Genomic DNA, 15,265 nt, shown 5'->3' with positions numbered 1-15,265 from the left:
TCCTATGCAAGACAACCCTCGTACCACCATTTGACCTTATGCCTCACAGAGCATTTCCCCTCAGTCCAATGTCCCTGACAAACCATGCATTCCTCAGACAGTTAGCCCTGTTTTGCCCCCGTTCAGTTAATTTCTTATTCATGCTTAAATGAGCGTTGATGCGACAGTGACGAGAGCCAGCACATTTCCACCGTTTGTGCTGCGTGGCATGGATGCAAGATCTAAATTGTAGCATAAATCTCTTTACGAATGCTAGTACTTTGTGTCCCCATCGAGTTTTTTTTTTTTTTTTGTTGGCTGTTGGATCCAGGTCTTTTCCTCGGCTTTTGTCCGGATTAGAGAGTGTTTGCTCAAGGCACAGCTATGTGTGTGCAAAGCTCTGCTCCTGTCCGTTTCCTAAACACATGCGCACAGCTATAATAATAATAAGGTCAATACAGAAATTAGCACTGGCTCTTATATGTAATGCGTACAACTTGCAAGACTAAATGTCTGAAACTGTGCTGGTAACCCCTCTAGTGTTCATTGAATGTTTCATTATATCACACCAAAAAAAACACAAACCACATTCTTGCAAGGATCTGCTGGGAGCTTTAGTATAATCAGTAAACTTCATGGCAGTCTGCCTGTTAGATAAATTTACTGTGAAAATTAGCATCTACACCTGAGGATGTCAAAATGGGAAAATGTCACTGAGTGAACGAAAAAATAATTCATCCTCCAGGAGAATAAAGGTGATAAAGAAAAGACATGAAAATCCTCTGCCTGTCATGTTAGTCATGTTTGTGTAGACTGGAGAGGGGGGGCAGGGTTATGAAAAGATTAGGCGACAGGAGTGCCATGAGTATCCCCAGGATATTTCTTTAAAATTTGACGATCAATATTTGTGATAACGTGCCAGGGGACACATTACAGATTATAATAGTGCCCTGTAACATTTTATATAACCTCTTGTGTGGGACTAATGGATGCACTGATGAACATACTCTTAGTGGCAATTCCATTAATAAAATGGCAAAATAATGGTTTCCCGTATTATTTAGTAGTCCCGAGGATCAACTTTACTAAACTAAGCATGTGTAGGCATCACGAATGGCTAATTTCAGCTGAAATTCATTTTTTTAATTCACATTTACTTTGACCCAGTGAGCAACAAATCCATCATTAATACTAAATATTAAAACAAGGCAGCGTTTGGGTCTGTAATGATGCTCTCTGTTGTCTGTGTGTCAGTACTGAGAGAAACATGAGGCTGTTGCTGCAGTATCTGGGTCAGGGATGGGTCAGAGTGTGTCAAAAGTTTCTGGCCTGAATTTATTTTTACCTTTTTAGATCCCAGCACCACAAGCCAGAGATCCAAGGTTCTAATCCTAAGTGAATCCATTTCAGATCTGCACTAGACCCTTGTGTGTCTCTCTGTAATCTGTGTCACAGCTCGGCCATGGTCAATCCACAAAGCATTTTTATGTAATTAAATAGATAAAGCTACATAAATAGGACTGTTGAAGCAAAAGCAGTGATTTGATTTAGACCTGAACAAGGTTATAAATTATAAATGTTGAAATGCAATAGCTTTCACAACTGTAAAATTTCTTAGACATAAGATTTTTTTACACATGAATAATTAATGTGTTCCTTAACGTGTGTGTAGTTTGAATTGAATTTGAATTTATTTATTTATTTTTTTTTCCCTCCCACCTCCAGAACATCAAAACTATTTTGGGGTAGATGAAAATCTGGGACCGGTTGCAGTCAGCATCCGCAGGGAGAAGCTGGATGATGGCAAGGAGAAAGAAGGAATGCAGTACAACCATCGAGTCACCTTCAGAACCAGTCAGGTAAATGTAACGCGTCGATGTGCATTTTTTTTCCCTCACTGCTCATATTAATGATGCATGGTAGGAGAAACCTGCTTGACTTGTCACTCTGTAAAGAATTGTTTACCGACTACAACTTGAATGCTTCTTATTTCTCATATGTTGCATTCACAGAGACACGTTAAGGTCACTCAGCTCAAGGCTCAGTCAGGCAGTGCAAGGGTCTAGGAATGCTTCAGTAGCCCTGAAAACAAGGAAGTTTCTCGCAGCTCTCTGTACTTAAATCTGCTCCAAGCACCCTAATGTGTCCAGTGATTCTGTGCCAGTTGTGACTCAGATGGCCAGTCAAGCAAACAAGGAAACAGTCTACCAGAGTTCACACTCCCACGCGCGCACACTCATACACACATATGCACACGCACCATGATTAATCAACAAACTTGGATGCACAGTCTCGGTGTCCCTGGTGGCTCCGAATGCTCTCCTTGATTGATGTTGGGTGGTCTCATTCACTGAATAATTCAGGTGCAACAGATGCATCAGGAAGGAAAATGTCACTGATATCCAGTACCATTCTTGGTTTAAAGTACCACTCCCATGATAACACAAACTATCTGGGTCATGGCAGTCCTGCAAGTAGCACGCTGACTGTGTTTTAACTCCCTTACCACTGGGCCGGCTATTTGCATGTATTCCTATCGTTTAGCGTCAGCCCTCTCTCTGCCTATCTGTCCCACTCTCACTCTCCCTTCCGCTCTAAGTCAGTTAAGTAATCTGCTTTTCAGAAAGCCTCTCTGTCGGACAGCCATTGACTGCTGCCGCTCATGTCCACAGGGCTGTGCTGATGGAAATGAGATTTACGAGTGTAAATGTGTCCGCTATGTTCCAAACAACAACGCTGGGATATAGAGTGGGTGATTTCAAGCTGTTTATCTTACTGGAACTGTGGCGCATTAATGGTCTTTATAGTGAAACACCACTTAACATCTAGTGCTCAGTTAGCCTGTCTTAATTATTTAGAATGTGACTTCCAAATGCTAAAGCTGTCATAATACAGTAATTGCCCTAAATAATAGGTCAGCATATGAGAGTACACCCATACTTTATGCAAGAATGACTGGACATGCCACACTACAGACATTTAACTGGACAAATCGTAACCATCTGTCTTTCCCGTCAGCTGACCACCCTCCGTGGAGCCATCCTGGAAGATGCCATTCCATCCACGGCAAGACATGGTACGGCCCGCGGGCTGCCACTCAAAGAAGTGCTTGAATATGTCATCCCTGAGCTGAATATCCAGTGTCTGAGGCTGGCCCTCAACTCTCCCAAGGTCCCGGAGCAGCTCCTCAAGCTGGACGAGCAAGGGGTCAGTACGCTTGAGATGTCCTGTTGCACTCATTGATTTTGAATGCTACCACAGTTAACAGCACTGGAGTCAGTTACCTTGATGCTAACAGTAGGAACAGCTCAGGATATATGGCTGTTTTGTTTTCTGTAAAATCTACCATTTGTGGCTTTATAAATGTTTCCGTGCAGGACTGTTACTCGTCCAGACACAGTGACTCGCTATGGAGTCAGAACGATGAGGTTGCCAGCCAACACTCACGCACAGGAAGTCACTGCCCCCTTACAGGAAATAGTTCATCCCATAACCTCCTCATAAAACCGCTATTTTGCACAGATGAAGCAAATAACATTTAGCACATTAATTAGGAAAACGGAGTGGTGCTTCTTATGCTAAGCGGAGCATGACAAACGGCTGCTGGTTTTGCTTCTTATTCAATCTGCAGATATGAGCGTGGTACGTTCTCATTTAACTCTGGGCAACAAAATACACAAATCCAAATACTATCCAAAATGTCAAGCTGTTCCTGTAAGAAAGGTACAGTCATAGCTCATTCACCCCACAAGCATTTTTAGATGTCTCATTTGGAAGCCATCAGTTCCACATATCTGCATTAGAAAGAACGTTTTGGTTGAGTAAAAATGATTGTCTGTGCTTATATTACAGTATATTTATCTGTCTCTGACATTTGCACAACTGGGAATGGATTAACTTCAGATAGCAGGAACCTTTGTCCTATATGTGGGCTGCTTATTTTAGATAGATTAACACAGGCTCCCGGGTGGAGCCTGTGTGCATAAGGCAGACAGTATCACACTTAAATAGCGTCAATGTAAATCCCACGCTCTCTGTAGCTCTCTGACACACTTGTTCTGCTGGTTGGGCACTCAGACACAAGCTGAAGCAACACACTTCTGACAGCTTACTTCATCTGAGAGCAGGTGATTTAGTATTCTACCTAGATGGCGGAGGGTGTCATCTTCTATTATCTCTGGATAAAATTGCTAATAGTATTATGGGCTCTCTATATTCACATGTGTCAGAGAGATTCATTGTGTGATCTTAAGACCTTTAATTTCTCATCTAATGAAGTTGCACGACAGAAAGGAGGGTGGCAGGATTAGCCAGCGGTGCACTGCTTATTAGTGCAATTTAATTTGTTAGCATGTACCTATTCTTTGTAGAAAGCACTAGCTCCTGTTTATTAGGATCTGTTATCCACATAAACAAGGGCAGTATAGTGTCCTCTCTAAAACAAGTTAAATGCATTTTGGATGGCAGAGTCCAATTATGGCAAAGGGACTTTGTAAGTTCTCTCTGACATATTTTAAAGAACTGATACAGGATATGTTCACCTGCCATAAAACTTGAACTGCCTTTGGTATGAGAGACTGTCTGCAGATACAGACTTTGATAGAAGAACGAAACTGACACTTGAGGGGGGGAAAAAAGCGATGAAATAATATAAGAAACTGGAAGGCTTAATGCTCTTCCAACTGGCACTCCTCCTCATAGACCTCAAACTAAACGCCCAACGGAGGCCAGTTTTATATTTGGACATCACTAGTTTTGTACACCCCTGTTTTAATCATTAATGTCCTGCTTGCAGTGCAAATGTTTGATATGTGATGTAACCCTTAATCTGCCTTTTAACCAAGCTGGACTTAAATGCCCCCCCTTAATGTGTTTATGTGCGGAGGGAAGCTAATATTGGACAAGAAGAACTGCAGCATAGAGATCTGTGCGGCTGTTTTTTTTTGTTTGTTTCAGTGCATAATTTTCTTCTACCACCCGTAGAAAGCTTTATCTGATGTGTTTTTTTTTGTGTGTATGTATACATACACACGCTGCTTTGGAGATGTTGCACTTTTTTGTGCTCTTGAGTGTGTTAAATGGCTTCCTTTGCTGTGAACTGAAAGCACGCAGAGTGAGTGAGAGTATCCTGGAGCGAGGCGGCCTTCACAATATCCTAATGATCAGCTCTACAGAAAGAACGTCCCTGAAAGCGGGGCTGTAGACTCTGCTGTAATGGCCCTGGATGTAAGAAGAGAACAAAGCATATGTGAATGCATTTTAGATCACATTGTAGATCACAGCGGACGGGATGTGTGCAGATGGACTGGAAAAGCCATTAGGCGGTCAATCAGATTTCGAGATGTGATTTTAGGTGATAGAAATCGCAAAGGACAAATGTTTTCAAAAGAAAGAAGTTGATATTTAAAGTGTATCTGTAGTTTCCATCTAAATACTAAAATCTCCTAATGACAGTTAATCAGCTTCCGAATTAAAATGTCATATTCCACTTTAATTCATAATTCTTCATAATAAAAGGAGGGATGTAAACCAGAGAAAGGCTTGCCTGCAGGCGTCTGCGTGCACTGTTAGAAAATGAAACATGTAATGGTGTTTGATGACTGCAAAGACAACATCAAGGAGGTCAGAGAAAGGCTACTAATCTTTGCCTCTCAATACTGTTGAACAAATTACCTTCTTCTTAACCTGGAAAGCTAATCTCGGCTGCAGCGCTTTTAAACTCGTTCAGCACTCTCAAAAAAAACGGTCAAAAAGAAAAGTCTTTGCAGGTCCATGAATCAATCCAGACGCCCAAAGCAACACGGCTCAACTCTGAAGTATAGTTCAAGCTTAAGTGCGATTTGTTCCGCACGTTCAAGAGAGTAATCTACCACCTACGGAGGCTGTTATTGCGCTGTAAAAAAAACACCGCTCCTGTATGTAAATCAACACCCTGTCATGATATTGAAAGTTGAGGAACCAGGATATTCCCCTTTCTAGATATTTTTGCCGCAGGACGTAAACAATTCAGCTCAAAAAAATCCACAAGCATTTTGTGTAATGGTGCATGATGATTGTAGCCAGGTTTTTCTGAGCTATGTTTCGGATTTCTGCTGCATCAGGGCACTGCACTGCAGAGACAGATGCTACAGCGGTGTTGCATGTTGTCTTAGGACACTGTCTTATCCCTCAGGTGCTTCTCAGTGCTGTCTAGGGGGAACATTGGCCTAAATTCTCTCCCAGTCTCCCTCTGTCTGTGTGTGTGTGTGGCTTTTTCTTTTCTTTTTAAAAGGAAAAACAAAATGCAGGGCCACCATCTGTGGACGGGGTTAGGGATATACACAGAGAAACAAAATCACTGCTTCACATAACTCGTTTAAATGGGATAAAGCTGTTGTTAAAACAGCTGCTCCACCTTATCAGAAGCCGATGCCACCAAAAATAAAAAGAGACATCAAAGGCAGTTACACAATGAACTTCACCTCACTAATCTGTATGTGTGTTACGTGTCCTGATGTGTTTGCACTTTTCAAGCAGCGGCAAATTCGCACCAAAGGGCAATGCGATTGTCCTCGCCACCGGCCAGTCTGTCAAGGGGTTAAGTGAGTCCATATAATACAGGATGAAAAATAGAAGACCTCATCATTGCACATCATACCATTTCCACTGGGCTTGATGGTATAATAGCCTTCCCTCACCGCAGGAGCTTTAGTGCAGAGCAGACTGCCTGATAGAGGAAGTCACCATGACAACGGTGTCAGGAGCACACTGGGAAATGATAACCTGTAACAGAGGAAAAAGACAATACCAATTTGTTCCGGTATATAGACCCCTCATTGTCTTTCACGTTCAGGGGAAAACTTTCCAACGTGACGCATTGACCGTGGGTCCAGATAAAGGTGCAGCTGTGAACACTGGACAACAGGTGCCAGCCACAGGGATCTATTTTTTCATATATTTTTTCCCCTTTTGACTCTTATTCTTGGCCGGCATTAGAGTGCTGTAAGCCATAAAAGATTCATATTGGTGGAGAGGGCTTGTGTCTCTCACCACAAGAAGAATCACTCTGGGTGTTTTATTTCTTCCTGTCTCTTCAGGAGACAAGTTCATATCACATCTGTCATTTCCAGATAACATTAATGCGCGCAGAGAAAACCTGTGAGATTTGGCCGGCTTTTCTATGACTGACTGTTCCTCTTTGTGAATGAGACATAGAGTATATCGGTACCAAGGCGCACTGGTTGTGCAGTGACTAAATCAAATGTATTATTATCGGGGTGCTGTTGCCATTTGAGTGTTTCTTCTTAATACTTCACTGCTACAGAGAGGATTTAACGAACACGTTTTTCTTTCTAAGACGGAGGTCTTTCAGAAAGGATTTAATACCATTACTGGCAGTTTATGCAGTGTTCGTCCATAAACCAAAGCTATTCCACTATATGTCTGTAATTCACTCCCTCGTTTCTCCACAGCTGCTCTTAAGTAGCAGCTAATAGCTCGGCTTGATTTATGCTCCTCAGAGCTCCTGAGAGTTCAGAGCTTGGCTTTGCAAAAGGGGGATTTCAGCTCTCTCCTGGAAACGTTATGAAGACCTTCTGCTTTAGCTGTGACATGATGGAAAGTGGGCACTCGCACGCTTTGAGCACCTAATGTACAGTATTCATGAGTGTGGTGTGTGATATGTATCAGCGACAGGAAGCGATGCTTACTCACTGAGTGTCTGTGTATGTTCCTCATTCCAGCTAAGCTTCCAGCACAAAGTAGGAGTGCTTTACTGTAAGGCGGGCCAGAGTACAGAAGAGGAGATGTACAATAACGAGAGTGCTGGACCGGCACTGGAGGAGTTCTTGGATCTGCTTGGCCAGAGGGTGCGCCTCAAAGGCTTTACTAAGTACAGAGCTCAGCTGGATAACAAGAGTAAGCTAAAACACACATCACACACACCAAGATAAACATTCACAAAGTGCAAGCCCACACACTTCTAATCTTGCTGAGTGCAGATGCGCTATGTTTCATCTTACTTTTTGGGGCATAAGTAATATTTTTTTAAGCGTGAGTATCTTTAATCTTGATTTCTGTTCAATTGCATCATCAGATTATCTAACACAATGCTCTTCTAATGAGGCCTATGCCCTTGACTACCCTGTTGTCTCTTACAGCTGACTCCACAGGCACACACTCTCTTTACACCACCTATAAGGACTATGAGCTGATGTTTCATGTGTCCACCATGCTCCCCTACACGCCAAACAACAGACAGCAGGTCAGTAAACTATCGACTTCACACTCATACCACCAGGTTTGCTCCTCTGTATGTTGAGCCAGCGCCTAATGGGTGTAAAAGTCCCTGAGCAGCTTCCTTTTTAGGATATCTCCAATCCCGACTCCTGCCAATCTTCCCCAGAGACTCAATTTGCCATGGTAATGACCCATCAGTTGAAAGTATGAGCGTTGCCATGGCGACGGTACCCCCATAGTAGGATTTTAATCAATGCATCCCCAGGGGCTGGACCTGGCGTGGTATTAGATGGGCCCCTGTGTCCGTCTGTGCTAACAAGTGGAATTAAGTGGATGTAGCGGTGGACTTGTGAGCGATTGGGCCGATAAAACTTAGATTACAGGGGTTCACCTTATTAGTTTCTGCCCTACTTATATGAAGTACTTTTTGAGCCCATAATAAAACCTGGGGGTACAATCCTGTGTACTGAAGGAGGCGGTAAGTGACGGAGTGGAACGAGGCAGGAGCTACAGCAAAGACATCAAGTGTCTCTGAAGGCTGTGACACACCAAGCCGACTGTCAGACGTTGGCTGGTGTCATGTCTTCTGTGTCTATGGCCCTAGTTTTGGCAGTGTGTCCCGCACTGTTGGCGCTAGTCAGACCCCTGATGCCTGCTTCTTCAGCCGATTGAACATGTTGAAATGGCAGAGGAATGAGTCGGTGAAGTCAAGAGGGTATACGCCTCTTGTTTTAACTCTTTATCTGATCTGAACCTTCAAATACAGAAATACTGGCACAACATGATCACATAGAATGAATAAATTGTAGACCAATTGATCAGCATGATTCAAGAGAGACCAGCACTGTAGGAGGGAAGGAGCTGACAGTAGCTCTCCTTGTTTCCTTTTCAAAACTGAATAATGGTAAGAAGCGTTATTTCCTCTGGCACAGGCACAGGACATATGTGCCAGCTGGCCACTGGCTGCAGTCTTTGATAGTAGTAGTTTTTTATGTTGGTTTGGCATGCCCTTGTCTTTATTTTGATGTTTTTTTTTCCCTCTCTTTTCTCATTTTCCAATTGTATTTTGCAGAGTAGCATAGTTTAATTTAATCCCTACTGGTAATCTTCCAGCATCCCCAAGCAGAGTCTGCACCACTCATCCCTTTTATCCTTTCCAATTCACCTCTGTACCTCCTAATCCTGCTTGTTTCGGGGCCTTGCTGACCCTCACTGACAGCCTAATACCAAACAGAGAATGAGGTTAACTATCTGCACAATTCAGCAATACCAGCAGTAGAAATTGAATTTGGTCGAGTGTGTCTCTTCATCCAAACATCCTTCATCAAATTAGCTGATTATATCTCTTCTACCGTAAAAACAAATAAAAGGTATTCTGGAAAGAATATTTCAAATATAGTGATGATTCTGCCAAGGACTAAAAGTGCAAGTTAAATCACAGGATTGGTTTCCTTCTTGTGGTTCTTATACCACTGCCATTACATTCAGTTGTGTCCAGGAGATGCTCCTTTTAAATCGGGTAAAATTAAGCTGTAGAAATAACTTGGTAATGTCTTTAAAAACAATTACTTAAGGTTTTGATCCAAAAATGACTTAGAGACACTTGAAATCACATTATGCAACAAAATCTTTTATTCACAATTATTCACAAGTAAAAGATATAATGTAAAACTAAAATTCAGTGTGTATAAAGGTTTGTTGTTGCCTTACTCTGTCCGGTATTGACCAATAGCTTATCATGGCTCTAGCTAGCAAATGTTTGTTAAGTAAAGTTAAATATTTTTCTATATCCTCTGGGTTATCTCACTCTTATCTTCTTTAGAAAAAAACTTGCATAGTCATATTCTAACATAGATGTTAAAGACTAAATGTGTTTCTAAACCCTTGTACTCTTGACTTTTACTACATTCATCCTTTGCATGACGCCCTTTTCTTGTTTTGTGATATAATGTTTATTCCTCTTTTTATAGTTGTTAAGGAAGAGGCACATTGGCAATGATATCGTCACCATAGTATTCCAGGAGCCCGGGGCCCTTCCTTTTACTCCAAAAAACATCCGCTCTCATTTCCAACATGTGTTTGTCATCGTCAAGGTCCACAACCCCTGCACCGATAACGTCTGCTACAGGTAAATAGAACAAGCATGCACCTTGCCTGCAGGGCTCTTCAGAACTATTTTGCTCTGTTTGGTGAAGCAGGCTGAAGAGAAGAGTTTAAAAAGATTATATTCAGGACTATTTTGGTGAATGGGTTAATCTTTCAGTGTGCTTTGGATAAACGTTTTCATGCCAAATGGATCTGCATGAGCTTTTAAGAGAACTTAATTTGAAAGAATAATAATAATAGCTTGCAGAGCTCTTTCTGTGGTTTTTGTCATGACTTCATAGTAATGTGCGGAAAAATCACAAGACTCTTTTGATCTGTTCAGTGATGATACGGTTAATTATCTTTAGAGACACCTTGAAATTATGACTTATGGCTCTGTCCCAGAGTGTTTCTAAAGTCAAGATGATACTTGCTAATAACATAGCAGTTGTTGAACAGAGCCAGATTAGTCTGAGCTCCTCAAAGTCTCACTTGAGATAATTTTCCTAAAGGCCATATAATTTCAACACTCCTCAAATTCATCATCATACGTATACGCAGTTCAACACTTTTTCACTTCTTGTATTTTTCTGTCGCCACCACGTTTAATTTATCGATCCATTCTTCTTTTCCAGCGTGGCTGTGTCCAGATCTAAAGACGTGCCTCCCTTTGGCCCCCCCATCCCCAAGTCCGTAACTTTCCCAAAGTCAGCAGTTTTCAGGGACTTCCTGCTTGCAAAGGTCATCAATGGAGAAAACGCTGCGCACAAGTCAGAGAAGTTCCGAGCCATGGCGACTCGTACGCGGCAGGAGTACCTGAAGGACTTGGCCGAGAACTTTGTTAGTACGGCTACTATAGACTCTGCTGTCAAATTCAGCTTCATCACCCTCGGAGCCAAGAAGAAGGAGAAGGTGAAACCCAGGAAGGATGCACATCTGCTCAGTGTGGGAGCCATCACCTGGAGCGTCCGTGCCCGGGACTTTGGCCAGTCGATGGACGTGGACTGCTTGCTCGGTATATCCAACGAGTTCATTGTGCTCATTGAGGAGGAGTCAAAAAATGTGGTCTTCAACTGCTCGTGTCGCGACGTCATCGGATGGACCTCAGGGATTATGAGCATTAAGATATTCTATGAGCGCGGGGAGTGTATTATGCTGTCCGCCCACGACAACTGCGGGGAAGACATCAGGGAAATGGTGCAAAGACTAGAGGTAAGACCCTTAAAGACTTATCTGTAATAATCTCTCTGTCATCTTAGAGGTCTTAATGTCTGCTGGATTAAATCTTAGAGACGACTCGCTGATTCTTCGCAGCGTGCTTTGTGCCCTCTTCAGTATTATTATCAGATCCTGCCATACATGGAGGTTTTAGTAGAAAAAATGGCATTAGATTAGACGCCCTCACAGAGGAAGTCATTCATCCAGCGTCTGCACTGTCACTGGCTAATTGAGGGTTTTTGATAGGACGAGCACATTACTGTGGAAATAATTAAGCCATCTACAACTGGTGCGTCAGACACTGGGCAAGGTGCTCTACATGTTGGCATTAATACACAAAAAGAAAAACTGACAGTCAGTAAAGATGATAGGTTCGACATTTGCAAAAGTAATGATCAAAGCGCATCTTCGTGATGTAGGACAGCTTCAAACTTTTAAAACATCAGTCTACTGCATCTATATCAAATCTAACGTAGGCTAATCTCCCTTTGCATTCTGCATTCATCTTTACTTGGTGCACCTTTGCATGGGTTTTCAATGCCCTTTCTTGTCTGCTCACTTCCATCAATCAATGTCTGTTTAAGAAAGGAGTGAAATATGAAAGGCGTTATTCTTGGCCTCTTACTAGGTAAATTCCTTTCGATTACAGCCATGTTGAATAAAGATTATATGGCCTTTTCTTATGGATAAAAAAAACTCCCTTGTTGTAATTTTACTCCTGTTGTATTTCTATATAACAAATACACAAAGGAATCAATCAGTTCTTCTTGCACAAGGGGGCAATTCTCATAATACATGGAGAAGTAATCTGTCATCCGAATGGCCCAGTAAATCTGTTAAACAGTTATTGTCCTCTACGTATATGGCTTATGAAGGAAAATGACTGCCTTTACTTCAAATCGTTTTGCTTTGGATGGTTGTGGTCTCTCTGTGGTGAAACAAGGCATTCTGCAAATATTGCTCTTGCCGCATTAGCTTTACAGCTCACCGCAATCCTTGTTATGTTATTTCCATCTTTATGTCAGCAAAACTGTTGTTTACTTAACCTATATATCTGTCCTGTCAAGTCTCGTGCATTGCAACTCTATACTGGGCTTCCGCTGTTGCAGTTGTCTTTTTCCCCAGCTGAGTGAGAATGTGGCGGCTCACTGAATTAACCCAAAACCCACTTGTTTGGATTGTACATCGACGGGAGTGTCGTTCGAGTGAGAAGCTGTAACGCACACTCAAGAGTCCAGAGGGGATTATAGACCTCCTGTTGATAGCTTTCTTTGGCTCATTGCACAGAATCAGCAGAGGTGCACACTCAACTGTTTGGGCCACACATTTGCAGATGTTGTCCTGCTCCCGATCAGGATAAACCATTATGAAAATTCACAGCCTTTTAATCAAAAAATACTAAAGCCAAAGCCACTGCCCCGCACCAGACAGTTCATTTAATGGAGTGAGAGATTACAGATGATAGGATTTTGGGCCACTCTTGTATTGGAGGGATGTCTGGATGCAGGTAATGGAGGAGGCAGTTTAAACAGGACACCAACCTAGATTTTAAAGGGGAGGAAAAGAAACGCATTTTTGGGTCTGACATACTAAGAATAGAGGACACTTGGCCTCATACTGCTTCACTCCTATAGAGAGCTTCGCACTTAGGCCTCTCATCCCCATTTTGTAGTTCAGCCTTGGCCATCTGTACAAATCCATGGTTACGCTCTGTGATTTCGGGGCCAAGTGGGTCTGGGTGTCTTGAAGTCACGAAAAAAAAATATGTCTTGCCAGGCTCCTCAGTCTGGGTGCTGTAATCTGCTCCTCGTGTCGCTGCATGCGTTTGTTTTTCTATTTTCCACGCTGTTTTTACCGCACCTCTAATCAGACAACCTTTTGTTTCCTTTAAATAACATTGAGCTTGAATCAAGAAATCCAAACCTGAGCCGCACCTGGCTTTATTCGTGCCGGCTCCCCTTGCGCTTATCCCTCATAGTCCCTTTTTGGCAGCCTCATCAATGCTCTTGAAGTCTTCAGATAAACTGCGGCCAACAAATCAGTGTTTCAGCTATCAACATGGGAGTAACAATGATTTACCTGCTTACAACCCTGAGTAAGGTTCCTTTGAGGATTGCAGCAGGAGGAGATCATTTTTATTATCGTGTTTCGCAATGAACGCAGATGCTCTGAAGAGCTTACGAACTTGAATGAGTAAAAGTGAATACGCACATGAGCACACGAGATTCCGCTTATCCAAAAACCCACACGAACTTGAAGAAGTATTTAACATAATTAATCTTTGAAGGACACAGGTGTCATTCAGTGTCTGATCCACTCATCATACAAAAGGACGTAGCAGGATATATTAGCATTTGTGATTAGCCAAACGACACCACTTCCTCATTTACTATGCTAATCTCCCGTCACATTTACTGTCCACTTATCCACGGGATTTGTGAGGAAAATTTCTCAGGAGAAGCTCGGGATAAGTATTAAAAAGTGAGTGGCTGTTTGTGTTGCTCATCCAGACTGTGGAGCAGCAGCAGCAGAAGCAGCAGCAGAAGCAGCAGTAGGCACATTTGGGTATGAGCTGACCGTGCATACTCCCAAAGGTGTCTGTGTTTTCCTAAATGTCCCAGAGGTTGACTCGAGTCATGTTTCATTGGAAGGATTTACAGGCTGCCGGACCTGTGATGTAATGTGAACTAGAGTGAACAGATTGCCCGCTGTAACAGACAAAGGAGCCCGGCGGGAGAGGACAACTAAAAGCTTTGTGATGGGGTCCTGCTCTCCAGGGTGTTGCTGAGCTGGGTGGCCACATGTTCAACTTTTATAAGACAAGTTATGTTGGCCTTGGTGTCTCAGATGCTGTTTTTTTTGTTTTGTTTCTTGGACAAATTACAGTATATTAGGCACAGTAGTAAATCTGTTTCTAATAGTTTATTTATGATTGTGGCATCTTGATTAATTGACAGAATACTTTATGGCAGAACTGAAACAACAAAGGAAAAACAATGACTATTTTGCTCAGTTTTGCTAGTCGATTACTTTAACTATACTATTGCTATATATATTACACAATTAATCAGTATTAATATGCATCATTTTATTTTATTTACGTATACATCAAATGCCTCTGTCTTAGATTTATACGTTGATTCCTATTCAGCCCATAGGAAACGACTGGCTGTCGATTTAGCAGTCCCGTTTCTGTTTTTTGACGTCCACGGTTTTGTCATGTCTGTGAAACGTGCCTCCACAGCTGGTGTCATCAATGTCAAACCCACGTCAGACCGCTCACTGATCAGTGCCATCAACTCTACTTGACAGATTTGAGGCTGATGATGTTTGTTTCTCTGGGGCGGTGTTTTATGTCACCAGTTATTAAAGCCTGTTATTTGTTTCTGGAAACAAATAACACTTTGACCAGAAGGACATATCCACACATATCCACGGTGCCTGACGTCATGTCACCGTTCCTATCAAAATAACTTTACAGACCACAAATCCCTCCTATTAGATAATGAATGTCGCGTTAGATCCAGTATTTTTATATTTGAGCCATTTAGGGGAAAACCTGAGGAACATTAATTTTGTAGTTGGACTGAACAAAAGCCCCTAATGAAAGCATTTAGAAAGCTATTATTCAGGCCTAATGGATTTCTGACAAAGGGCAGTTTGATTCATGGTCCGTATCACGCCAGCCAATGTCTTCCTCATACACAGGCCATTTACTCCGGAGGACTTTAGGTTTCATTTCATTTCCATGTGATGTTTTAAACAG

The 15,265-nt window shown here is 42.2% G+C and overlaps 1 protein-coding gene across 3 annotated transcripts in view; it reads left to right on the top strand.

Moving 5' to 3' along the window:
• LOC311500482 (signal-induced proliferation-associated 1-like protein 2) overlaps positions 1-15,265 on the top strand; it is an 81,472-nt gene that overhangs the window by 35,024 nt on the left and 31,183 nt on the right. For all 3 annotated transcript variants that reach the window (XM_084561914.1, XM_084561913.1, XM_084561912.1), the window contains exons 3-8: positions 1,705-1,838; positions 2,998-3,186; positions 7,701-7,875; positions 8,118-8,221; positions 10,167-10,324; positions 10,917-11,493. In XM_084561914.1, the coding sequence (XP_084418040.1) occupies positions 1,705-1,838; positions 2,998-3,186; positions 7,701-7,875; positions 8,118-8,221; positions 10,167-10,324; positions 10,917-11,493 (1,337 nt within the window). The remainder of the gene's footprint in view (positions 1-1,704; positions 1,839-2,997; positions 3,187-7,700; positions 7,876-8,117; positions 8,222-10,166; positions 10,325-10,916; positions 11,494-15,265) is intronic.

Source organism: Chelon labrosus, assembly GCF_963514085.1.
Source record: "Chelon labrosus genome assembly, chromosome: 15".
Taxonomy (NCBI): domain Eukaryota; kingdom Metazoa; phylum Chordata; class Actinopteri; order Mugiliformes; family Mugilidae; genus Chelon; species Chelon labrosus.
Note: the sequence above shows the minus strand (reverse complement) of the source record. Positions and strands in the feature narration are given on the sequence as shown.